Source organism: Coturnix japonica, chromosome 17 (genome assembly GCF_054131305.1).
Source record: "Coturnix japonica strain WE chromosome 17, WE-NBRP24, whole genome shotgun sequence".
NCBI classification, from domain to species: Eukaryota; Metazoa; Chordata; class Aves; order Galliformes; family Phasianidae; genus Coturnix; species Coturnix japonica.
The window spans coordinates 14580857-14608203 of record NC_140679.1 but is presented as its reverse complement, the minus strand read 5'-3'; the positions used below and the strand labels follow the sequence as shown (position 1 = coordinate 14608203).

General features: G+C 49.9%; 1 protein-coding gene across 6 annotated transcripts in view; it reads right to left on the bottom strand.

Moving 5' to 3' along the window:
- Window positions 1–4794: 4794 nt before the first annotated feature.
- Window positions 4795–27347, bottom strand: part of EPHA10 (EPH receptor A10) — a 38981-nt gene continuing 16428 nt past the window's right edge. The window contains exons 4-18 of one of the 6 annotated variants that reach the window (XM_085518494.1): window positions 23523–23678; window positions 22790–23128; window positions 17717–17838; window positions 16032–16194; window positions 14912–15020; window positions 14718–14773; window positions 14480–14605; window positions 12848–13033; window positions 11579–11640; window positions 11255–11458; window positions 10085–10234; window positions 9792–9970; window positions 9557–9718; window positions 9032–9177; window positions 4795–8327 (exon numbers count right to left, since the gene is read on the bottom strand). In XM_085518494.1, the coding sequence (XP_085374620.1) occupies window positions 9063–9177; window positions 9557–9718; window positions 9792–9970; window positions 10085–10234; window positions 11255–11458; window positions 11579–11640; window positions 12848–13033; window positions 14480–14605; window positions 14718–14773; window positions 14912–15020; window positions 16032–16194; window positions 17717–17838; window positions 22790–23128; window positions 23523–23678 (2129 nt within the window). In that variant the 3' untranslated portion in view covers window positions 4795–8327; window positions 9032–9062. Of the gene's footprint in view, window positions 9178–9556; window positions 9719–9791; window positions 9971–10084; window positions 10235–11254; window positions 11459–11578; window positions 11641–12847; window positions 13034–14479; window positions 14606–14717; window positions 14774–14911; window positions 15021–16031; window positions 16195–17716; window positions 17839–22789; window positions 23129–23522; window positions 23679–27347 lie in introns of those variants that run through there. The other 5 variants (XM_015883729.3, XR_014935310.1, XM_085518496.1 and 2 more) reach the window with 5 other exon arrangements.

Below are 27347 nucleotides of genomic sequence, written 5' to 3'. Positions count from 1 at the left end.
TCCAGGCTCTGTGCAGGAGCAGACTGTGGAAGGACCATCTGCTGTCACCTCCTAATCCCACCATCCGGCACCCTGCCCGCTCCCTGCCTGCACCCTAACCCTAGCCCTGCCTGCTCCCTTCTGCTCTGGGGCTGCAGGGGACGATGCTCAGTGCCTGAAGAGGCACAGGGAGTGCTGCTACCACCACCCCGAGTGTTTCAATAAATGGGAAGGGAGGAAATGTTCCTTCCCCCCATTATTCAACATGGGTTGTGTTTCACTCCCTCTCTCTCTGCTATACTGGAGCTGTGTCAAGGATGTGGGTTTTCCCGTTGTACTTCTATCACGCACTTAGATAGAGACACCTTCCTCTCCAGACTCCTACCCCTGTTATAAATAGTAATTAAAAACACCCACTTCTGTAGCTCTCATCAAATCACGATCCCTTGGCAAGAGTTTTAACTGACAGCCACGAGTTTATTTCGAGGCCCAAGTTGTATTTTTGGGAGCTTGATTCATTGTGCCACACCACCTCTGGCTGCAGTGCTGTGCTCCCTTACACTCATGTTCCCTGCAGGATGAACTGATGGGAGGACTATAAGGAACCACATTGCACAGCACTGGGGGGCAACATGCAAGGAGATGTGTCTGCCTGAAGAGAGCAAAGCCAGAATGGCTGCATCAGGACCCCTGGTTATGAAGTGATGGAGATGGAATAACCCCGAGATGCTGTTCCAATCACAAGAACCACTGTAATAATTCTGTTTCTCCTGCAAAGCTGCCTTACGTCTTCACTTCATTTGACTTTGCCCAGAAGCAGTTTGAGACCCCAAGTCTGCTCCTCCCCACAGACACACAGCATCACCCATTTCCATACCACTCACCCAGGGAGCTCCTATTTACAGTCTCAAACAGCATCCAATTGCCATCACCCCAGAGCACCTACCTCTCACAAAAAGCATTTTCATTGCCCTGTTCCTCTTTTCCTCTCCTGTTGGTTAATAGAATTCACTTTAAAATATTTAACAGCATAAACCCCCACTGCTGAATGCCATTCCTGTGGCTGCCGCGTCTCAGTGTGTGTTCCCATAGCTCTGCCCTGGCTCCTGGCTGCACACTTTTGCTTTGTTGCAGGCCAGCATTGCCCTGGGGTGGTGCTCAATGCCCTGCAAATGCAAAAGCCCCAGTGATGCCCCAGCACTGCCCTGTACACCCAGCCCACAGACACAGCATTCCCCCAGGGAGAGCATCAACCAGAACAGACCTCATTACAGAGAACATGCTCACAGAATAACCTGAATTGCACAGTTCTAAATCCTTACCCAAATGCGCGAGGTTTCTCCGAAGCAGGTCTTTGTAACAGATGATCTAGGGCTCTAGAGGGGATAAGATGCTGCTGCTTTATTTCAGCTCCATTATGGAATTTAAATACTGTGCAAGTTAATGGAGATGTTTATGCCTGCACATAAAGCAGCGAGCTGTGCTCCATCCTGCTGTGCAGTGACAGCAGCTCACTCCCTGCTGCCAGGGCTGGGGGGAGCAGAGCCATGCAGCCCCAGGCACGGGGGGGTGAGTTGGGGGCCTCTCCTTGCAAAGCTCCATGTCTGGGGGAAAATATTAAATTCACCATTTGCAAAGTATGAATTAATGACCATCCGTGCTTAGCAGCACCCGCAAGCCTCGGGTGGAAGCATCACTAATGAATGCCTTTGCTCAGCTGTCACCAATTCCTCGCTCTTCGTGCAGCTTCCCTCGTCTAATGAACATTTGATTCGGTGTGATACACACATGCATGCACCCACAAGGGTCCCTCCAGGATGGCTCAGTTCTTCTGCAGATAGGTTTGAAACAGGAACTCCCTGGGCTGTCCCAGGAGGTGCCAGCACTGGTGCCCTTCGTGGTCCCAGTTGGTCCCTTGCCCTCAGAGGACGGCTGTGTCTGAGAGAGCCAGTGATGCTGTGGCACCACTGCTGGCATAGGGAGCTGCTGTAAAGATACTGCAAACCTCCCTGAGCCCATGCAGAGCAACCAGGTGCACCCACCTCGATGGCATTTAATTTCCACAGAAGCAACCGAGCCCTCCTTACCCCACATTTTGTTCCTCTTCTTCCTCTATTTACCATCTGATATGTCCCCCCAGCTTGCAGCAAGCAGTTGGAGGAGGACATATGTCCTGTGTAGCCCCCACCGCACATGTGCTGTGCTTCCAAACACTGCACCAAGCTGAAAGGCCACGCTGGGGACACGACTGCTGGCATCCCATGGGCTCCTGTTTTCAGGGCTCGTTGAGTGGCAGATAGTTGGAACGCAGCAAAGAGCAAGGCAGGCAAAGGGCCAGTGCTGATCCCTGAGGTGCAGCCATGCAGCAGAGCCCAGGGATGGAGCTGCACCCCCTGACCCCGTTCTGCTGCTTTTGTTTGTGCCCATCAGCTGTGGGACCCGCAACCCCTGCGCCGAGCGATAACGGCTTCGCTTTGTCTGATGCTGAAGGTGCTTGTCAACCTCAGCGAGATAAAAAGGCCAAACACATTTATAATTGTGTAATTAAATGGCTCCTGTGCCTTCCAGGCGTCTCGCGCAGCTGGGCAGATGGTTCAGCGCCAGCACTGACAGGCTGATGGCAATTCACTGGGATGCATGGCCAGCTCCTGCTGTGGCTCAGCCGGGTGGCACCACTGTCCCCATGGGGTCACATCTCTTTGCTGTGTCCCTGATCAAGCCCCAAAATGAGGGAGAGGAGCTGTGGGTCCCTGCAGGTTCTGATCTATGCTGTGTGGCTCAAGCACTGTGCTTTCATCCCATGGCTTCAGTCAGTGTCACTAAGTGGGCTTTGCTAGGAAACAGGGAGGAAAAGGCTGGGGCTGATGCTAAACGAAGTCCTGAGCAGCTGAACAGAACATTAACAGTTCTCTCTTAGACTTGCTTAACAAGACTCCACCAACTGTGAGGTTAATACATTAACAGTGCATTTTCTATGTTTGCAATTAGCAGAACAGAGCACGGGAGCTGGAAGTGCTGCAGGGAGGAGGTGGGCACAGGGAGCTCCTGCTTAAAGCAAACCCCAGAGCTGTGGGATATGCATCCCATGTTCAGGCAATGCCCAGAGCTGCTCCCTTGTTCTCAAGGCCCAGGCTCCAGCCATGGCACACAGCAGCCCCAGAGCCTAGGAGTTATCACAAGGAGGGATGGTGCATCCGTTCCTGAGACACTTCAAGTGACAGATCACTGATTATGATGATAGATGGCACCGGTTCTTCCTGATAATTAGCAGTTGTTCATATTTAAATTAAACTCTCCCTCCAGAGCCAGGTCTTTTCAAATGTCACCTAGGCATGGCTCTCCCCTGCCTTCCCCAGCCCCTTTCTAAGGCTGCTTTGCCACCCTCAGGAGGGAGCAGAAGGTAATGGTGGTCCAAAGGGAGGCAGGACACAAGGCAGACAGCAAGGTGACAGATGCTGCTGTCCTTGGAGAGCAGGGACATGATGTTCCAGATGTTTTCCAGAGCTTCCTCAAAGACACTGTGTGTGTCAGAGGCTGATACATGCATTGCTGGATACACAGACACATGCACAGCTGCAGCCCAGGCTGGAAACTCCCCCTCAAACCTCCAAGGACTGGGATTAGATCATGAGACGTTTGCTTGGGTCTGTAGTGCAGAAAATATTCAGCCCACTCAGCTCCACCAGCAGAGAATGGGGGGAGGAGAGGGGAAGAAAGGAGCAGAAGCTTCAATGTCAGCCTGTGCAATCCATCATTGCAGCAGGGCAGGCATAAAGCAGGTAGCAATAAGTCATGCAGACAGAGCTTCCAGCTCAGAGCAGGACATGCTGACACCACGCACTGCAAATGTGTGACCCAATAAGCCCAGAAGTCTGCCTCCTTCCATAGGCAACACATAGACCTGGCACTGGAGGTGCCTCAGGGGGTGATGAAGTCCCCTAGCCCTGCTGTACATCCCTACTGGAAGCATCCTACCCCACCCCAGCAGCATGATGGCACCCAAACCCCATCCCTACCAGGAAAGTCACCAATAAAAGGGGAAAACAACACACACGGAGCCCCAAGGAGGCAGCACTACAGGTAAAGCCTGAGCAAAAAGCACCTCTGATGGCTGCGTTGTGATCCACTCTTCATAGCCCTGCTTCAGAGCTCTAATTATTTCTTTATAGTGCCAATATAGCCCTGGCCGGGCTCCTAGTGAAGACTGGCTGAATTAATTGATCGACAGAAGGCAAATAGACTTCACCCGGTTTAAGCACCCATTCAGTTCCCTTTTTGGAGCAGCTGTCACTGCTGTCAGCGCACTGCAACGAGGCTTTGTACACACTCCTCAGCATTAAGCAGCCTAAGAAAAAGAGAAGGAATGGGAACTGCAGAATTAGACACACTGAATTATTTCACAATGTTACTATTTGTGCAGTGTTTGCATTTAACACGCTGGCCATACACTGCTTGCCTTTCCCTAATTAAACAATTTATCACATGCCTTGAGTGCAGGAACTCAGTGGTGCTTTCCCTTTGCTCCCTGGGGTGTGTGGAGGGGGGATCCCTACCAGCCCTAAGGCCTCTCCCTCCTCAAAACACACCAGCTGCACTCATGAAACATGATTTTTCCCCTTATGGAAATAGAAAAAGCAAGAAAGCACCAATGCACTTCTTCACCCCCTGCAGAACAAGCAGGAGCTCACTTGCTATTTAATAAAACAGGGCATCATTTTACACTTGGCTATTGCTTAAGCTCTGCATGACCTGGCACCCCTGCTGGCACTACCTTTAACATCAGGATACCTGAAATAACCCACACAGACAAACCAGGACAGAATTAGTATTGTTTTTACTTCAGTATTTAGGCATCTCATTATTGCAATCTTCAAACATAGTTCAATAAATACAAAATTAACAAAAAATGTCAATAGATCTTTATTACCATCTATTATTGTTATTATTATTCCAAACCAACAGTGATTCCCTGGAGATGTCTGACTATAGCTCAAACATTGAATGTACACAGTGTCCCTTATGATCTTATATATCACATTTGTTTCAAGCTTATAAAAATATATATCGACTTCTCAAGTATGTATTTACAGTATATAACACGTGGTTAATGACTATCAAAAAGCAGCTGGAGGTGAACCAACGTGATCTGGACTGACTCTGAGTCCCATAGGGGAGCACTGCTGGGAGCTGCCCTTATGCCCAGGGGGAAGGCAGAGCTCAGCATGGGAGGGGAGAATTTGGAAAGAGGAATTTCTCCATGATGTGAAGAGAACTCCCAAGGAGAGGCTGTGCTGTGCCTCTTCTCCCTGGCCAAGAGGAACATCTAGTGGAGACACCCTCCTTAGGAGTACAGGGAACAGTGCAGCAATAGGAGGCTGCATGAGAACAGAACGTGCTGGGAACAAGGAAGGGAACACAACCCCAAGAGCCATGAGTGCATGTGGGGCTGATGCTGCTCAGGGTCCAGGGATGCCAAACCTGGTGACCTGCTGTATGAGTTCAGCAGAAACATAAAGATACAAACCCAAAACACGCATCAGCTCAGGCAGGTCACCAAGTGCTGCTTTCTAACCCTTCTCCAGCCCAGTCACCTGGTGCAAATGGTGGGCTGAGCTCTGCCCTGTGCCCTCCTGAGCACCAGCATGATGTGTTAGGGCAGCTCTGCCCACTCTGCATGGATGGGCTGAGAGCATCTCCTCCCGAAGCATTTCCCTTGGTTGAGCAGCTGCACAACAGCATTGCTAATTAATTTAATTATAAGGCATTGAATGCTTCCCCAAAGAGGAGGTAGGGAGAGGGCACGAGTTAATTTTAAAATCGTAGCAACAATTTATAACTTAATCTGCTCAACTGATTATCTTCAGGGCTGAGAGAGCTTAGTCCCAGGTGTGTGCCATGAAGCACACTAGGGACCACAATGGCAAGCACCTGCCCTGGCCACAGCATGATGCTGTCAGGGAGAAACAGCTCCAAAACACCACATCCCTCAACCACAGGAAGCCAGGACAGTAATTAAACATGGAATTTCTATGGGGAACAGTCAGAGAATGCAGCACAGGAGCTGGATTCTGCAGGGGAAATGCTCAAGAAGTGATTGAAAAATGGTCTCATTTTTAATTGGAGTACTCCAGCACAGAGCCAGAATGCAAGTGCTCAGCCATGTGGATTAAGGGGCTTTGTGAACTCACTGCTGGGGAAGGACGAGGACAAGGACTTCCACTTCCTCACCCCAACATCCCCCTCTGCCTCTGCAGGGAATTCAGTCAGTGCACCGGAGCTCACTAAGTCTGACTGTCGCTTTTGTCAGCATTGCCTTTGGTTGTAGGTTCTTAAACGACAAATAAAACCCAGGAGCATTCCCAAGGAATCACATTTAATCTGTCAGAAAGGGAACTTCGCTCTCTCATCCACTTTTTGCCAAGAATTCATCGCTCTCAGGCACTTCTGTGCATGCATCCCTATACCTGACCTTGCTCACCAGGCACACAGGGACCTACGATGTCATTGCACAGACATGGGGACACTTGTGCAGGAGCACCCAGCTGCTCCAAGGAGATGTGAGCACCCATAGACTCCATGCACAGCTGTGGGCAGAACCTTCAGCTCCTCAGCCTCCATCAGTGGGTCAAATGGGTGTTAAAACAATCAGGGCACCTCTCCACTCACTTCTCTGGTTGCTGATTGCTGTTCATATTGCCATAGTTCCATTCCTTTTTGCTAGCCTCACTTCCTCACCATTGCACTTGAGATGCTCAAAGCCCTCAGCACCTTCATAGAATCATACAATTGTTAAGGGTCAAAAAGACCACTAAGATCATGTCAGTCTTCCTGCACATCACTGACTGCAGATAAAACCTTCTGTGTGCTCATAGCCAGCAGTTTTCCAGACCATGGTGCCCACCATAGCACCCCCATCACCCTGCAGCCACCCCCCCACACAGGAGAGACAGGAGAGGGAGATGCAGGATCAGAAATCACGTTGGTTCAGCTCCCTGCCCGGAGAACCCTTAATATACTTTCTCTATAGATAAAATGTAAACATAACGAGCATACAAATTGCACTTGATCCTCGGGATCTGGCATTTCTACCAAATGAAGGTTTCGGTTCACAATTATTACTCTCCTGGGTGTGACAATGCAGGATGCTGGACCCAACAACGGCAAAACCTAAAGGCAAATTAATACAGTAAACAAAAACAAACCGGACCAAATGATATCAAGGAATGCTGTCCAAACTGCAGGAGGAGAGCACGGAGAGCTGGTGGCAGCTCACTGCAGCTCTGCCTGCAAATGGCAAGGCAATAAAAAAAGAAGTATACTTAGGCAGCACCTTCTTGACTCTGCTTGTTGGTGTTCAGCCAAAGAGCTTTGATCTTCAATGCAATCACATTGAAACAGCTGAACAATGTTAAATGTAGTCCTGAGCACTCACAGCCCTGGTCTGAGCAGCCAGGCCAGAAGGCTCTGAGGGCACAGCACTGAAGGAACCCACCAGGAATGGGGCTTTGCTGGATCCTTAGATCAACTGTGAAGCCTGTGGGGCCAGAACAGATGTGACCACATCCTGGGCAGGTAGATGCCCTGCAGTTTACTGCCTTTTAAATGCACCCCCTCAACACAGGTTAGCTGCAGAAGATCTGAATCCTATGCATACAGATTCCCAACTGCACTGTGAACACCTTCCATGGCATGTATTCCTTTTGTAAATCTTTGTCTTTCATCATTAATAATTCACTCGCAATACGTACAGATGATAATAAAAGGCCTACAAAGCTCTGTGTGAGGCTACAAAGACCCATTTAATTAACTAACTTCAAAGAAACCTCGTATTGTTAAGCAGATGCTATTTATGCCTTCTGTCACAGATCGGGCCTGTAGCAGAAATGCCAGTGCTCTGTTTCTATCTGCAGGATGGGTACCACATCCAGCTGTACCCATCCTCTTTCCCAATGGTTATTTCCATACCACTGCCCTGAGCCATTGTAACAGCACTGGGACTGCAAAGCAAGTGTAGCTGCTGGCAGACCTCACAGGGTCTGTGTTAGTGCTGGGAGTGATCAGACCCCTCCACTTTTTCAGACTCCTAAAGGTGTTTCCTACCTGCAACCATGGGCACACCTCGCTCCCATTACCCTCCTGGATCTCCCAGTGCCATCATGCTCCCCCACTTCCAGCAAGGATACAGGATACCTGCAAGACTTTGTGCAGGGCGAGATGCAGGGAAAAGGGGCTAAAGGAGCACCAGCTGATTTACCATCAGCCCTACAAGGAGCAACAGGTTCCTGCCCACTGCTGCTCTGCAATTCCATCCCTTGGTGGACTCATAAGGAGAAACGATGGACCAGGACCTGCACAAAAGGCAGCAAAGGGTGAAAGCATCAGCAAGGCAACCCAAGGCTTCTCCGCTTGCCCCCTCTTGGCTGTAGCTCTCTTCATCAAAGCCTTCCATTCTCTCCTCTGAAACTGCCTTGTCAAGAGCACCTTCCAAACACTCAGCACTGCACTTTGGCGGGGAACATTTGTTTCCATTCACTGACAGTGGTGTCAGGATTCAGCAAGGTGACTCTGAGCGGAAGGGACGTGGCTGGGACAGAGCTTCCCTTCCAGCGTGCCAGATGGGCAAAGTCACCTTCCTGAAGCTGGGCGTGAGCCTCTAAAAATAAAAGCAATAAAAGCTCCTGGTGGGGTTGGTAGAAAGATGTCAGCCTGTATAAAAATACATGTGGATTTCATCAGTAGGATGCTAGATAGGAAAAATGCTGTCAGCTCTGGATGAAGACAGCACAGAAATGGTCATCCACCCTGTTAACCTAGTTACCATGTGAAATGGTGTCGTTGCAGTTTGACTCAACTTACAGAGCAGCAATAGGGAGAACCACAGCCACCCAAGCACAATCTGCCTGGGAACGTGACTTCCCCAGCACAGGGGATGGCACACCCTGCCCTCTTGCCATGTGGAATGACCCATCTGGCAGCACAGCAGCCCACCAGACCCCATATCCCACCCAAAAACTGCAAGGCTTCTGAGATTTGGTCCAACATGGGCCAGCACCTCCTTCTGCTCCGCTGGTTCATGCTCCACATCACACCTGCACACCCCGGCCATGCATCTGGATCACCTGGGCCCGTAGGGTCTGGATGCCACTCAGGATGGTCTTCTGGTGCTCCACCTGAGTGATCCCCAGGCTCAGGACGTCTCTGTAAAATACACCCCATGTTCAGGGGAACGACCTTAACCTCAGCCTCCTGTCCTGGCTGCTCTCCATCAATTGGCAGAATGAATTTCATTGTATTTTTTCATTTCATTTCATTGAATTTCATTGAATGTGTATGGACCAGGTAACACGCTACTCCTGCCAGAAATTATGGGTTAAAATCCCAAACCACAGCTCCAAAATGTAGCAGCTGAACTGCACACCACAAGCAACCAAAGCCATACCAGTGAGTTTTCTGCAGACACACTTGGAAAGATCTACCTCCTCCATTCACCCCACGTGGCTGTAACTCAGAAACCCTACAAAGCTCTGCTTAAACTGAACCCAGTAACACCAGGCTGCAGCCTGACCCTCTCACTTACTGTGCTGTCATCCTGGCCACGGACTCCAGGTAGCAGCAGCCTGCAGCAGTGAAGTTATCCCGGTATCTGCCCATCCCTATGGCTTCCAGCCACTCTCCCACGGAGCTGAATGACGGGAAAGCTGTGAAGGAGCGCTCAGTGAGGGGCACAGTGCTGCGGGACCTGCGGGCAGAAGGGAGGTAAGGAGCAGTGGGGACTACGGTAGGGGCCCAGCCCCATAGGAACAGGCAGGCACCTGGTGCATGGAGGCGGCTCTGGGCTCTGCAGCATCTTGCTGAGGACATCATGAATATGGGAGAATTTGGGGCGCTGGCTACGCTCCTTCTGCCAGCAGTCCAGCATCAGTTGGTGCAGTGGTGGCTGGCAGTGAGCTGGGGCAGGCAGGCGGAAGCCATCCTCCACTGCCTTCATCACCTGCACAAAGAGGCAGAGAGGTGAGGGGATGGTGAATACAGACTGCACCAAACACTGTGAGCCACCGTGAAGGCAAACTGCCCACTGACCCTACAGTGACATCAGGGCACTCACATCCTGGTGGGACATGTCCCAGTAGGGTCTCTCACCGTAGGACATCACCTCCCACATAACGATGCCAAAGCTCCACACGTCACTGGCTGGGCTGAAGTGGTGGTACTGGATGGCTTCGGGGGCTGACCACAGCACCAGGCTCTTCCCATGCTGCCAGGCAGAAAAAGGGGGTAAATAAGGTTGTCACATAGGACAGGGCATGACATAGTGATGCCCGTGGCCATCCTGTGCATCCTCTACCCCTACATACAACATGCAGCTCTAATACTGACAACTCGTGCCTCCATTTATTTTAAAGTGGTCGTGCAATGGTATGCTGCATGGGAAGGCGAGTCCTGAAATATTAATGGCAGGGAGAATGGCCCTAGGAAGAGCTGATGGCATTTTATACATTAATATTTAATGAAAGCCATCTCAGAGCTGCACAAACACACAGTTCCTCCACCCCGGCTGCTCTCCTGTAATTAGCAACCCTGTCCTCCACCTCTGCACAACCCTCTGGATGCACCAGGGGAAGCAGGTGACAGACACCACAGCTAATTGTAATTAGCAGCATTGAGACCTCAACCCCCAAGCTACCAGCTGGGCTCCCCGTGCCATTAAAAGGCTTCTCCTGAGCTCCACGTGTTGCCCAGTGCTCGGTCCCATTTCCCCACGTTCTCTCTGGGATGGGGATGCTTTCCCCAATGTCTCCTTAGACCTCATGATAAAGGCTGAAAAAACTACTTCTCTAAGACTCTCATTGCTATCAGCCAGCTCAGAGCTGGCAGCAAATTGCAGCTCCTGACAGAAGGTGGGCTGAACCCCACACCCAGGTCTATCTCTCCCTGGGACAGCAGTGCCCAGCATTGGGACACAGCACTGCAGCCACACACACCTTGGCACTGCCTGCACACTCCCTGCAAACAATAAGGGCTCAGCTGAGTGCACAATCAGGGCTTTTTAAAACCCTCTGTGCCTGGTTAATGGGATGCACTAGTAGGTTCAGCTGCGACAGGGTGAGCTGATGAGGTGTGAGCACAAAGCAAGCAGGACTTACTTTCTTAATTGAAAACAATGAACTTCATTATGAATGACAAATTAGATCTAATGAAGCCCAAGGCTGCTCGCCATGCAGATCCTCAGCCAAACACATTCCATGTCCAAATCCCATTGTGAAAGACATCTTACCATGGTGGAGAAGATGGTCTCCATCTTATCTTCCTGCAGCCGTCTGAAGCCTGTGATTTTGCAAGCCAGGCTGCTGTTCACCAGGACTTTGTGGGCAGCCAGATTTTTATGTATGTAACCCATCTCTGCCAGGTACTTCATGCCAGCAGCGATCCCCTGCAACATGCTGAGGAGCTGGCTGGCTGTGAGCTGGCCCTCGTGTTTCTGCAAATAAAAGCAAAAAGGAGGCAAGAAAAAAAGAGAGGAAGAGGAAAAGCTGGAGCTGAGCTATGCCTGCTGAAGCTGGAGCAGGTGATGGAGCCCAGCAGTTATCACAGCACTCACCCTAAGGAAAGAGTCCAGCACTCCGTTCCCCATGTACTCCATCACTATCATCATGGTGTTCCCTGCACAGATAGAAAAGGAGAGCCAAATGAATGCTGCTGCAGGGGGAATGGAAACGCAGAGCACAACTCCCAACCCCCCAAGCCTCCCCCACCTGCAAATAAAGGTTGTATGATAGATTTTCCACATGGGATTTTTGGTTATTAACTCCACCAGTGAGGTGATGTATGCGACCAATACAGATAGGTGAGTGAAGCTTGCTGATGGAAAGCAACAGTGCTTTGGCACTGCTGAACTAGGACTTGTGCAGCATCACTGAAGGAGGAGCTCACACTGGAAGGTGCTTCACAGCAAAGATGTGATTTTCTCATTCTGAATTATCATAACCAAGAGATACACAAAGCTCCAGCACAGCAATGGGCTTCCTGCACCCCAACAGCATGGCTACAGAATAAGCCCTGCCAGCATTAATGAAACTCAAAGGGAAGAGCTGGCTAAAAGGGCTGGAAACACAACTGCCAAGAGGAAATTCTCATTAGCTGAAGGGTTTGTTCTCATTTCTCCAGCTATTCTGGAAAGTATGATAGAAAGTCAAGCATTTTCTTTAAAGATTGTGACACAGGCACAGACTCACATATCACAGGCTTATCCAAGAGCAGGACGAGATGCTCCTGTGGAGTCTGTGCCTCTTGACAAGATGACATCATTTCAAATAAATATGTTACTTACAGAATTACACAAAAGCAGCCAGTTCAGCCCCAGACTCAGGGCAGAGATACTTCTTCACGTAGTGAAGGGCTCCTTCAAGTCACCACATGTGCTCACATGCCTTTAGATTTACACCAATACCCACTTAACACAGCACTGCAGAGCAGCTCAGTACACAGTCCCATGAGGGCTGGGAGCAGTTGGCCTCATCTGTTTCACCAACACCACCTCCCTCCAATTTGCTTTTATTAAAAGCACTCTGTTGTGCTGCTAAGCCAATCCTACTCCTCGGATTTATTAATCTAGCTGTAAGTGTTTTATTAATCATCAGAGTGCTAAAATAACTAACGCTTGATTTCCAGAGAACAACAGCATCGTGCTCACAGCACCAGGGCATCACTCTGCAAAGCATCAGCTTTAGCACACTGCCCAAAATCTGAGGTGCATCACCAACATCAGCATCCTTGCACTTTGTCAGAGGGCAATCAGGCTTCCATTGCCCCCCTGATACAACAGTGCTGCTGTGAAAGGTTCCACCACCACCCCACGCAGCCCCTTTACCTCTGGTGATGACCCCCTCCAGCCGGATGACGTTGGCATGGTCAAACTGGCCCATGGTACAAGCCTTGGCCAGGAAGCAGCGCTGCTGCTTGGCAGAACAGCCAGCCCGCAGTGTCTGAATGGCCACTGGCAGCTCTCGCTTGCTTGGCAGCTTCAGCCAACCTCGACAGATCTCACCAAACTCTCCTGTAAGGCACAAAGAGAGGGTAAGCAGGATCCCCACTGGGACATCCCCACGCTCCCAGAGGGCCCCTTGCTATAGCTTGCACATCGCTGCACCAGACCTCTGTTATTTGCTGACTGTGAAGGAAGGAGCAGCGCTGCAAAAGGGCAATGCTGTCACAGCGTGCTCTAAGGACAGTCTACAACACCCACTGCAAAACAGGCAGCAGTTCTGAAGGATTTCCCTGCAGGAGTTGCCTCTTTTGTTTCAGTTACACACAGTGCAGCTCTCCAGCACAAGCCAGGAGTCTCACTGTGTACACAAAACAGACCTTCCCATCATTAACAAGAGGATTTGCCAGACCTCAACCATGCATGGAGCCCCTGCCTGGACACAGCTTTACCCCCACCGTCCTCTGTGCTGCCTTCCCTGACCCAACATCAGTTCTGCATCATCATATCACACTAAAACACAAACACAACGCCTCTTCTTTCTCAGTCTCCAAGCTTTGTTCTCTGCTCAAGGGCATATTGGACATTTCTCCATGAGAAGATCAACCCTCAGCCACCACACTCAAGCTCTCTTGGTCCATCCCCTTCTGTTTCCAAGCACAGCTCTGCTTTGCACAGCAGGACCTGAAGCATCCGAGCAGCACCTGGGGCTGAGCACCCTGCTCCTCACAGCCACGTGCTCAGTAACAGGAGCAACACAACTCATAGCAAAAGGCCAATATTGGCTTTACAGCAAAAAAAAAGGCATAGGTCTCAACAGCTTTATTGATCTGAAAGCCAGGTGCTTGTTAGGTCAGCAGCGAGACTAATGCACTCTTAAATTCTCTATATTTAAACATCTCCAAGACTAATTTCTTTCATCATCTCTCCAACACTGACCTGCTTCTGGGTCTGCAGGTCCAGCAGCACCCCAGTTACTTCTCCCACCCCATCCACCACTACCAGAGGGCAACCCCCCCACCTCACCCCTCACCCTCCCCACCAGCTCTTCTTCTTTCTACAGCTGAATTTATCTTTAGGAAAACAAAATGACAAAGAATAATCGTGTTTCCCGTGTTCTGGTGCACATTAGTGGTTAAAGCTCTAGGGCCCAGCGTGTGGATTTTAATTTGCTTTTAAGTTTTAGGCGCTGAGGTTGATGAAAATCAATAAATCATTAAGTTCACATATTTATAAATAGCTCCTGTGCTGCTGTCAGCCTGCCCAGATGCAGATCGCTGCTGATGCCTCTGGTGCACGCCTCACTCTGTTGGCTGTGCACATTGCCATGGTAAAACAAAGCAGAAGGGTAAATCCAACTGCAGGACAATGTGCCAACCCCATGCCCAGAGCTGTAAGAAGGGATGATGGGGAGATGGGGATAGAGAGTGAGGAGCTGCCCAGGGCAGCATTGGCAGGCAGTGGCTGAGCAGGGGATGATGCACACAGACAGTGCTGGAGGTCATGGGGGAAACCTGCCTGTCCCGATGATCCTCTCAATTTTAATACTGGCGTTATCCAGCTCTTTGGCAAAGAGGTGCACAGCCTGCATGGGATCTTCACAAGTGTCTGGGTCAATGTATGTCCTCCTGGTCGGTATTTTAACTGCAGTAAAAGAGGCAAATTCACAGTGGCTCACAAAACAGAATGACACCGTGCTCCCCTGGCTCTGCTCAGAACCACCCCCACAGGCAGCATCAACTTATCATCCACTTACAGTGGAAGTAGAGCTCCTCATCTCCATCCTGGCTGGCCTTGCTATATCCACATTGCCTGCAATGAGAATTAGGATACGTGTCATTGCCTCCCATAGGGCACAAAAGCCAACGGAGCTCAGTGCCCATGCTTAGAGCCACTCTATGAATCTGTGGTTCAAGGAATAACTTTGGACAGCCTCCACAACCTTCTCACCTCCTCCAGACCATCATGCCGACCACCATGGACACCAGCACCGTCAGCCCTGCGATGGCCACCACTATGATGATAAGGACAGGATTCTGCTCATTTGAGGCCACTGTCACTGTCAGGAGGGAAGCAGAACCATCACCATCATGCTTGGGGCACATCCCATGACCCACACCTCTCCATGCCAAGCTGTGTCCTCCAGCAAGGCTGGGAATGACCCACCTGCAATGCCAGCCTGCTTCTCCCCATCTTCAATTCACACTCTGGGTTAGTCTGTGACACCACTTAACCCTGAGCAAAGGATCCAGCTTATTGGGGGGGAGGGGATGATTTAAAATTGATGACTAAGCCACTGTTTTCCATTCATCCTTCCCCCTTCCTGCTTTTGCAAGCAGGGGTATTAGAAAGCTACACTCTATATAAAATTTTCATTGGCTTCAATTCATTCCAAAAATGTCTTCTGTGTGGTAAATGGATGCAATTTAAAGCCCTGTTAAACACAATCTGTGCGAGTCGTACTGAGCCAGCCATCTCAGGGCTTTCATTTCCAGCCAGGGTGGGTTATTAAACTGAAACCCTACCATCTCTCCAAGCCCTCTTTTAGTCAGTGAAATAAGATGCTTCTGGACTATAGTTATGAATGGAAACTGTGAAAAGTAAAACCCAGCAAATAACACTGATGCTGGCTGACTCGATCCAGCCACAGGATGAAGAAGTGCCTGAGAGTCATGGGGCAGCAGGTGGAGGCAGCTGCCCCATGTGTTGGGCAGGCACCCAGGGTCTGAGCTGTCTCTGAGCTGTTCCTGACCCCTGAGACAGCTGTCCCTATGGATCATTGTCCCCTCTGCCACTACACCATGCTCCCTTCCAGTGCCTTAAAAATAAGCCTGGAAGAGGCTGCCCAGAGAGACTGTGGATGCCCTGTCCCTAGAGGTGTTCAAGGCCATATTGGATGGGCATCTGGGCAGCCCGGTCCAGTATTAAATGTGGAAGTTGGCAGCCCTGCATGCAGCAGGGGGTTGGAGCTTCGTAATCCTTGTGGTCCCTTCCAACCCAAGCCACTCCATGATTCTAAAGTCCTGGAAAGAACCTGCTCTGAGATACAGCCTTCACATGCAAGACTCACACTCAGCCAATGTCTCCACTTCAATGCTGGGGCTGTAGTTGCCGTAGTCCTGCGAGGAAGATGTTCGGATTTGGAAAATATAGAGGGTGCCAGGCTTCAGGTTATTGACTGTCACAGTTGTTGAGGTGGTTTTCACAGTTGAGTAACTTCGATCTCTTTGATCCTGTGAAATAAAGAGTTGCTTGAAGTCAAAAGGGACCAATGGCTGCACCACAGAGTCCCACCATCACAGCTGTGTCTCCACCCTCCCACCAGCTCAACCCTACAAACACATGGCCTTCAAGAAAGGAAACACTTACCCGATCTTGTGGTCATGGGTCACATGAAATGGCAGCCAGAACAAGACAATGAAGACAAGCAGAGGGCAGAGTGATGGGGAAGACCCCAGAGTGGCTCCTCAGGATTCTATCCACCTGACCAACAACCTACAGATACCTCTATGTGACAAAGGGAGGTGGCATCAAGCACAGCACCCACAGCTCAGCGTGCATTCAGGTCTGTGGATGTCACCAGCAAAAGGATTTGCTGTTGGATGCACTCCTCCCCTTAAATCTCCATAGGTAAAGTATGGCTTTAAAAGTGCAGATTAGGAACCAAGTTGATTTTCCTGTCAGCATCAAGAGCCTCATTCCAGTGAGTAATTGCTAAACTGTAGTTTAAATTCTCCACCCAAGCAGGATGTCTCCTCGTTGCACGTACCCTGAGTATCTTGTTGCTGCAGCCCATTTGCAAAGGAATTACCGTATTACTCTCAGCATTCGCCCTCCCCCACAGTTTCCTCCTTTCAAATCTATCAGATGCTGAAAATCACATTAATATGAATCAGCTTCAAGGTAGCTTGTTTCTAAATACAGAATGCCAACGTGTCACCTGCACAGTTTGCTTGACATGCAATCAGTTTCATAACGAGCCTGAGCACACGCAGATAAGGTAATTTGCGGAACTGTGTCATAAAATGCATTTATTTTGATTTAGAGCTTTGTCTCTGCTCTCTGCCCACTGGTATCTCTTCTAAAATTCACATCCTGCTGTGTCTGTCAAATCACAGCTATTTTTTGAATTAAGAGGCTGTCACAGAAATGTTTGCTGGTGGGTCCTCCAGTGTGTGAGGCCACTCACAGCTCACTGAAGTCTGGGGCTGGTAGCACTTGGTCCTATAGCAAAGACCACTGGTCTAAAACTTCCCAAAAGAACAGGCTATGAATGTAGGTGTCACCTCATCACAGCTCAGGAAGCATTACATGGTTTACAGTTCCTGTCTGGCTGGGTGATGGCAAGCACCCAAACCTCAGATTTCTACTATTCTTGAAAAAAAAATTCATCTAAAGAATGAATGAATGGAAATTACTGGCTTTACTCTTCCTCCCAGGGAGATGTCAACGTTAGGACTGGAAGAAATCTCGCTGAACAGATGGGAACAGAAAAAAATAAACACCCAAACCCTAATTAAAATAAATCCTCCAAACAACCCAAATTTCCCAAAACTTACATAAGCAGATTTCATAAGGCTGGTGGAGAGGAATAGCCTTTACCAGCACCCACTGGAAGCCCTTCTGCCACTCTCAGGTGCCAATAAAACCCTCACTGAGCCACTGTGTATTCACATCCCTTATTTTCCACTACGGAGCCATGGGGTGATGAGGAACAGAGCCTCATATGTGCTAGTTCCATCCCCAGAGCCATACCTTCTCGTAGTACTTGACCTCGTATTCGGTGCTGTTGGTTGGGAATCCTGGCTCCTGCCATGACAAGGAGATGCTCTTCTGCTCCACTTTATCAGTGCGGATGTCGGTGACAGGAGTTGGCACTGGAAGGGTAGAAGGGAAAGCAGGGGGTGATGGCTGAGGCAAAGCATCTCTCTAAGCCCCCAGCAGCCACCCCACAGCAGAGCCTGCCCATCTGGGGACCCTGCCAGCAAGCCTGGGGCACTGCAGTTACACACAGCCACATTAATAGCTAAGAGAGCGTGAGTTAGAGGGGATTTTACCACTGTCCTCACATTCGTGGTCACTCTGTTTCTGCTTTTGTCCTCTGATGCCAAAGTAAAAGCTTTTAATAATCTGAATGGCTGAAGAGCATTCATCTTGTGCTGTTTGTGGTTTCCTCTCTTTGAATCAGGACTGAAACAGGACAAACTCCAAGCTGGTGATCATCCAAAATACAACTGCTTTGTGATCTGGTCAGCTAGCAAGGCTCTGTCCTAAAAGAAGCAAAAAGCCCTGATCGCACCCTTTGCCACAGGGGTCAGGTGTTCCACACCTGCTGCTAATGGCACATGGGAGTTGCAGGACACATTGAGCCCCCCAGTGCTGTTTTCACCATGCCCAGAACAGCTGCAGTTCATTTGAATGCCCAGACTAACAAATGCACTGCAGGTGCTCCAGCTGCATCACAGGAGCTCACCAAGAAAGCAATGCTCCCCTTGAGCCAGGAGCAGCACTGCTGCGATGCTCAGCCCACAGGCAGCACCCATCACTCGCTGGGCAGAAGCAGGGAGGAGGTGGGAGATGCTATGCCAGCAGTAGCTCTGATGCTCTTTAAGACAGATAAGAAATATTTGAGTTGGGAAAATAGAATGTGAAAAATGCTTCTGCTGGATCATTTTGGATTGATCAGAAAGCCCAACTTCCCCAGACCAAGGAATACAGCATAGCAAAGGGTCTGCAGTGACCAATTCAACACCTGCACTTGGCAGCACAGGGAAAGCTGTGCAGGGAATTGGCTGTTCCCAGCCCGTGCTGCTCCTCCATCAAACCAGGACAGGCACTGAGCCCTGACTGCTCCACCAGGACTCCTGCAGAGAGGAACAAGTCCCTGGAAAGTAAACTTAAGTATCTGTGAAATTCTGTATTTATGACTTAGCTCATTAATCTCCACTGCAGAAAAACGTCCTGCTGATGTTTTATTCATGATGATTTGCTCCTTGATTCCAAGTCCTCTCAGCTTCTTCTGAGAGCAAGACGATGCAGAATACAGCTGGGCACTCCGAGGGCATCAGGCTCAGCCCCTGCCCACACCACAGTGCCTAAATGTGGGTTCACATTTTAAAGAATAACCCTCTGAATCCACACACACTGACCCCAGAGCTGACCTTTAAGGGCATATGGAATTGTTCATGAGTAAAGGAGGAGCACAAAGCAAGACAAGAAGGTTGGCAGCAGCCCTGCCAGTGCATGCTCCCAAAGCCAGCCTGGGTTTTGCTCCTGTAAATGGAGCTAAGCGCTCCTTGCTGTGTTATATGATTCCCATCAATAAGATATCACACAGATGTCTCCCTGCATCTCCGAATACAGCAAACAGGCTGAGAAAACACGAACAAGCTCTCCTGACTGTTAACAAAGCCATCAGGAGAAATCATGCCCGCTGAGTGCCTCGCTGGAGAGCAGCACACATAGAGCATGCCAGCAAAGCGAGCACCAGCCTTCACCATGCTTAAAAGGGATTAAAGGAAATCACACAGACTATAAAGCATTTCACACTGTGGGAAAAGAAGAAGAAGAAAAAAGGAACACAGCTATGTCTCCCATCAATATTTTAAGCTTCCTTAACGTCGTCTCTATTTTGAAAAAGCAAACTTTAAATTATTCAGTGCTCTGCCTGGTTTTATAACTCCACTTCATTGCACGTGGGTGAGCTCCTCTCTATTAACTAGTGGGGCAGCAATGATGGCACAAAGGCGCTGTGCCCTGAGCAGCCCTGGTTGTCCAAGCATCCAGAAGGGAGAAGGATGCTTTAAGGACAGATGGACTATGGGTTTGCAGCCCATTGACTGATCTTAGCACTAAAAAATGAGCTTGAATTCCTCGGTTTAAGCATCCATTCCGTACCAATTACACAGTAATTCAGCATCACTCCCTGCGAGCAGATTGGGCTCAGGAGATGAGTGCTGCCAAACCCACAGCTGCAGCACAGGTGAAGGTGATGCCCAGAGTCAGAGCCAGTGAGGAGAGATGGAGTCAGAGCACAGCAGTGGGAGATATCTACCTGGGCAGAGCTCGAGGCACAGAGAGATGCTACAGCTGATGGGGAGCAGCTCTGCTGCAAGCCACTTCTCTCCTCCACTCCACAGTGCAATCATTCACCCCAGGGCCCTGATTAGCACAATCAGCTGCTGTGATAGAGCCAAGGCAAAGCCCAACCGACTGCAGGGTCACTCAGCAGAGCAGAAGCAGCAATTTGCACCTGTTAATTCCTGTGAACTGGCAGCAAAGAGCTGCTGGCTGCACCATGAGCTGCAGATCCAGCATCTGAGGTGCCTGGGCAGCTCAAGCACATGGTGAAGCACAGAGAATCTAAGGGAGCAGAGAGCTTCCAAAGCAGCCCATACTAAAGCTGCTGCATGGCTCCAATGCCACCACTGCAAGCAGCAAAGTGGGGGAAAGCCAAGGGAGCAGCAGCAATGTGCACACAGAGCAGCTGCTTCAAAGCACCTCATTCAGCAAAAAGCACTTCCCAGCCTCAGAGAGCAGAATGCATTCCAGCACCGGCTGCATTATTAATCTGCAACAGATTTAAAAGCCCTTTAAGACAGGAGCTGATCCCTGCCGGGAATATAAATGTCATTGTCCCACACTGTACATTTACATAGCTGATGCTGATCTGCTCCTGCAGGTAAACAGCTCCGTTCACTCCTCAAACACTTTTGTTTAGTCTCATGCTGGGGCCAGATTAGAAAAAAACACGGTATTAATTTTGCCCCCTGCAGACTAAACAGCATCTTCTCTTTTTCCCTCACAAACACAATGAGCAACTGTTAATTCCCTCTTGTGAATGCTGAAGGGGAAGGATAGTGTGAAAGATGTACTTAGAGCTATATTTAGAGGAGCTGGAATCTGACAGCTAAATAGGGTCTTGTTTCTTTGTTTAATTTTGCCTCTGAATCTGCATATCTCCAGCCAGAGCTTTCCTGATGCTGCCAAAGACATCCCCAAGACCATCATATCGCAGCCACGAAAGGAGCTGCCTCTGCTCCAGGCATCCCTGAGGCCTCACTCTCTGCTTATCTCTGGCCCCACTCAGCACTTGGGTGATGGATTTGAACAAAGGAGCCCCGGGACATGGGGAGCAGCTCCAGCCCATGCAGGGACACCTTCAGAAACAAAACACTCGAGGGTTTCAAGCAGCTTCCTGAACCTCAGCTGTTCAGCTAAATCTGTGCCACCATCTGCATCCGGAGGCTTGACAGCTCGACAAAAGACATTGATTTTGAGCAGATTACAAGATTAATTATGCCATATTCTTTATGCATACTTCAATTCCTTCAAGAGTATACAGTGTGGAGTAAGGGGGTGAGACTCCCACTTAGCCAGATGAAAACTTACATTGAACAGACTTAAGATTTGGCACAGGCTGGCACCACAGACTTGTTGCTGTGTTCCCTATGGAGCACAGGGACCTCCTGCCTCAGGCTCTGCCCCACCACCCACATAGGAACCTCAGCAGCAACCTCTCATTATCAGATATCATTAAACTCCCACCCTCCCCAGCACATGTGCCACTGGCTCAGGACTAACCTGAGCTCTAGAATGGCTCTTTTCAGCACTAAATTCCTCCTTGAATGGCCACTGCCCTAATGAGGAGTGACACCTCTGCTGAGGGTGGTCTGTGGCACAGCATCCACTGAGCTGATCCACAGAAATTAGGATAGGAAAGAGAGCACCAACACAGGCAAAACCATTTGATCAAGTGGTGGGGAAATTATTCATAACAAGATCAAAGTTTAATCCCTTCAGATGAAATTGTTGGCCAATTCCTGCCAAGAGGTACACGAGGATCATCTGTCTCCATTAACCGTGGCTTGGCAAAGGGCTTTTATACAAATTAATAACATAGCCACAAAGGAGCAGACAAGGACACAACAAGGCAGTGCTGAACGGCCAACAGCTGAGCATAGAATGGCCCCAGGACAAGGAACAGCAGCTTCCTCTCGTGCTAAGGGAACTCAAACTCAAAGCAGAGCTGCTGTAGTGGGTCCAGAGGAGACCATGAGGATGCACAGAGTGTCAAGAGTTGTGAAGCCCCATCCCTGGAGGCACCTGTAATGGGATGGTGATAACAGGGTGGCAAAGTCTTTGGCTACAGTGAATGAGAACAAGCCCAAATGCAGCAGCCACAGATACAGAAATGAAAGAAAAGAGCTGCTTACCTTTGGAAGACCTCAAGCAGGCAGGGATCTCCAACAAGAGACACCCTCACCTCCACTGCCAACCCTTAAATGAGGTCTCCCAGTCACTCAGGTACATTGCATGCACCTGAGCTCCCCTGGGCTGGCTCAGCCTTCCCACCAGGTGCTCCATCACTGTTTCAGGTCGTGACTTAGCATTTCAACTACAGTGCTCAAGGCCACAGATGGGACCCTGAGGGGGCAGCCAGCCCAGGACAGCACTTGGAACTAGATAGCCTTTATGGTCCCTTCCAATACAAGCCATTCTGTGAATGCATTCTATGATTCTATTCTATGATAAAGTAGATGCTTACAGACAAAAATGTTTCTGTGGACCAGCACAGAAAAGAGATAAAATAATTTTTGCTTCCAAAGGATGACCAATATTTGAAGAGTCCTTTTATAAGTGGCTTCAATAAGTACATCCCTTTGAATATGCTTTCCATGAGCTGCAAACACAACCTATAGCTGCTCAAAGGACTCCCAGCCCAGGTTGTCCCCAGCCACTGAGTGGCTTTGGGATCAAGGAGAGCAGCAGGTGCCACAAATGAGCAAGGAACCCAGAGCACACATCACATCCCCACCCCACCTGTACCTGCGAGCCCAGTGGAGACGTTGACCTCAGCATAGGGCTGTCCTGCCAGCGGGCTGCCAGCCGAGACGCCATTGAGGGCCACCACGCGGATGGTGTAGTTGGCATGGGGCAGGAGGTTGATCAGCGTGACAGTGCGCTCCACCAGTCCCGTCTGCTGTGGCACGAAGCCCACACCATTGCCACACTGCTCACAGCCACCCCGTGGCGCCGGGCATCGACTGCACCATAAGCTGTAGGTCAGATCATTGCGGCCACCCGCATCGGCAGGAGCACTCCAGCGTAGCACCAAGGAGGAACGACGCAGGCTGTACACCAGGTCCCTTGGGGCAGATGGTGGGCCTAGGAGGAGAAGGGTAGCCATGTGCCTGAGGTTGCTCAGGGCTCCCATTGGTAGGGCTTGGGGATGTTGGTAGGGATGGAGGTGGTGGCGGAACAAGGGCTGTGCTCAGGCAGCAGCCCCATGGCAGCTCATAGGATGGGAATGCAGGACATGCAGGTACTTCTACCCCATCCATCACTGAAGGAGCTGAGGTCCAATCCAATTAACTAGAGGCCAACTAATTAAAATCTGCAAACTACATTGAACAACTAACTGCCACCAGTGAGTGCCTGCATGCATGACCGCATATGGATATACTGAACTTCACACCCCCATGGAACAAGGAGAGCCCATCTCCTTCCCCAGGCCCAGCCCTCTTTGGTGCTAGAAAGCTGCTGTTCCAATGAGACATACGCGTGCAGGAGGCAGACAGAGGGTCCGACGAGGACCTGGAGTAGTTCTTCTGGCAGGAGCAGAAGGTGGAGGCTTCCTCATGCGTGAAGCTGTGCTCAGGGCAAGGAGAGCAGAGAGGGAGGCGGAGGGAGAGCTTGTAAAATCCTGGAAGGCATGCTGGAAAGAGAGAAAGGGAGTTATTGAAAGAACAGCACAAGCTGAACAGGGCCATAGCTGGTGATTGCAGAATCCTGCTCCCTCGGCATCCTTTGCCTGCTGCTGGCCAGAGGACATCACCCTCCAAGCTCATTGCTGGGATCCTGGCACCAAGAGAGATTTCCATTTGATCTGACCTAGAATGGACAAGCTGTCGCTTGGTGCAGGCCCCCAGGGCTGCAGGACCCTTTCAGTGGGCTATAGAGGCACTGAAAGAATGATGGCTGTTGGCAGGACATCAGCCGGAGTGATGCTGGAAGCTACAGAGGGATTTGGAGGAAGAGGTGGCTGCAGAAAGATGTGGGATACAGAAAACACGCAGCTTAGTGGCCAGAGCCAGGTGAGCAGAGCAAAAGGACATAGGAACCACAGCAAAACTGAGTACCAACCCGAAAAGGGCAGATTGAGAAGCTGGAGAACTCACTGGCCACCAGAGCTTCCTGCACTAAGCTGAGCACAAGGCTGTGTGCTGGCAGCCATGGTGCCATCACTGCAGATTGACAGCAGTCACCGCAGGCAGTGGGGTATGTACTGAAGTCAAACAGCAGCAGCAGCAATTTGCTTTTACAGGCCACACACAGGCTGCCTTTACCCTTTGGAAAGCATCTTTGATATTCAAACAAGAAAGTGGTTCATCCTCTGGTCGAGGAATTGCTTGATCCTGACCAGAGTCAGCACAGTGTACAAACTTACCCCCCCCAGCAGGACACCTAGGAGCTACTTCTGCATGAAAGACACATTACTTCACACACAAAACAACAAAAACCAGGCTGTAAAACCCCACAGAGCAGTTCGCAACAGCTTCACTTTGGCCCTCAAACAACATCTGAAAAAGGAGCAGCCTGCAAACAAATGCATTCCGCTCAGCTTCGCCTTCTTGATGTGGGGCTGCTGCCCCTCCATCAGCTCCCTGAGCTTGCAGCCTTGTGAAGTCCCCACACAAGCAGCTCCCTGAGCGCAGCCCCCTCTCTCATCACTTTTAAGGAGTTGGCTGCTGAGACTGTTCCTTTTAATGAAGATTATTCCAGTGCATTCCGGTTCATTAGTTTTTTGTATGACACAAAACTGGCAGCTCTGGCTGTGATCTGAGGACAAAGCACCAGGCAAGGCACCGGGGCAGAGAAAACTTGCATGGGATGCTGAAAATGGGTGAGTGTTTAAAGGGGGCATTAAATAAATCCATCTTTGCTGTGGTTGTGGGTAGGTGGGATGGTTTTGTCCTGGCACATGGACAGCCAGGCAGAGCAGCAGCACAGGGAGATTTCTGCTTTTTATGTCATAGAAGCAGCCTTTCATGAGTCACCTGAAAGCTTTGCTCCTTTTAACACAGTGCAAGCAGATAGAAAAAGCAAGCACACGCAAAGCAAGTCTACTGTTACATCGATACATGTGGCAATGCATCCAGCTTGCATTTCCCTTAGTACTGCCTGTAGTGCAGGGCAGCAGGACTGCCATTGGCACCCAGTGCTTGTAGGCACACCCTGAGCTCCTATGGGCTCCTCTCCTGTTCAGCCACCCCAGCCCAGTGCACATCCTGCTCTGCAGGGGGAAGCTTCTCATTATGGCATCAAAGCCCCAACGCTGGCACCAGGTTCCTGCTCGTAGCCTCTGTCAGGCAGAACAGAAAAATCAATCTTGTTTACAAACTTGATGGGACTCGAGCAGTAAAACTAGGGAATATACTGCTGTCATCCCCCGGAGCTAAAGGCGAGCCCAACAGTCACATAAATTTGACATCTCATGGTAGGAAATTGAGCGTTTTCAATTAGAAGCATCTTTCAGGCGTTTCCTCCCCGTTTCTAATAGCCAGGAGAAGGAAGTTGACAAAACAACATTTAGACGTTGCCTAATTCTTCACTGAAATCACAGCCAATAACAGCAGTGCTGCGGCCTCCTTGTTTTCTACATGTTGGGACAGCTTTAATTCCCCTTCCTCAGCAGCATCCACCTTGCAGCACCACAATGCTGCCACTGCTCCTCCTGCTGCAGCCCAGGGGCTGCAGAAGCCTCTCTGTCACCAACAGAGATCTCAGCATTCCCCAGGCAGTACCAAGCTGGACATTGAGGTTTCACCTTAAAAAATAGCAAGGGATCCCTGGCTGAAACCTTGATTTATCAGCAGCAGAGCACCAACATCCGAGCAGCTTTATCTTGTTAATTGATGAGCAGTGATTAGAGGCGACTCGCTAAGTGCACCGAGCAGGACAACTGACTGCAGCTCTGCAGCTTTGGAGTTGATTGCATCTCTTTTCAAGTGAAGCATGGCCAGGATTTTGCATGCAGCAGTAAAATGAAGTTATTAATCACCCCGGCTCTATTTACCAGCTGGCCAGTAGCCTGTGTGATGTTGACATCCATCGCTGCAACAGCTGATTACCTCAAACAATTCACTTAACCTTTGTTTTCTTTTGGAAGCATGGAAACATTGACCACACTCAAGCAGGGAAGATGGGACGGGTGGGTTCGAACAGACAAATCCAAGTAAGGAGATGTTCCCTAACATTGCCCCAGCCACTCAGCAGGGCCTGAGGAATCCAAAAATCCATTTCCTGCAGCTTATCGGTGCCTAATTAAACAGAGCTCATCATTTTGCAGAGAGGATGGGGCTGAGACCTCAGCAAATACTGAAGCTTAGCATAAAATATTGAGGGGATGAGCACAGATAGAAGATTAAATACGAGGTGGAAATTGCACTGTATCACAGATTTAGGACTAAAGCTACTTAACCCACACAGCTTCCAGGTAGCATCAGTACCGAAATCAAACACCTCCACCACTAGGAAACACATGGGCACCCCTGTGCCTGTGGCTTCACCTCTCCAATCACACTGAGCTGTGCCAGACCACAAGGAAAGTTCCTTTGCACTCCAGCAGCATCTCTGTCCCCTACTTGGAAGCCTCTGCTGAGTTCTACCTTATGGTTTTCCATAAGTCTCACACCAGCTTGGTGACCCACACACCTCATGGATCACTGAGAACAAAGGGAAAACAGAGAGGACGTTGTGTGCACGAGCACTGCCGAACTTATTCATGCTGCTGAATTCCTGCAGACGGCGGAAGAGCCGAGTGCTTGCCAGCAGGAATCAATAACGCCTGCAGATTCACCCAAAACGCCTATACAGTCATTTGTAATTAACACTACAACTCGGTTGTCTTCCAAAATCAATTCCTTTTTTTTTTTTTTTGGTTATAAAATTGTATTTGACAAAGTCCATTCTCTTTTAATGCGCGTTAATTTTCTCTGCTGGAACTGCCAAATGGATGGGCTGTGCGTGGATCACAGTGTTGGGCTCCAGAGCCTCTCTGCATCCTCTATTCCCTGCAGACCTTCACCAGGATACACACTTAGACCATTTCCAGGAGCACCAAGAAGAAGCACATTCATCCCTATGGCTAATGCAATCTGAGGTATGAAGGAGCCCTTCTGAGCACAGCCACCAGCTCAACACATGCCCAGCCTGCACCATATCAGCCCCTGCTGCCTCACTTTCTATGTCTGCACTGTTCCCATCCCTGGGGCTGACCTCAGGCTCTCACACCATCCTCCCAGTTCCAAAGAAGAGGCACAGAGAACCTTCTCCAGGAGGGTAAAGGGACAGCAAGCAGCAGCCTGAGCTCAGCCTGCACAGA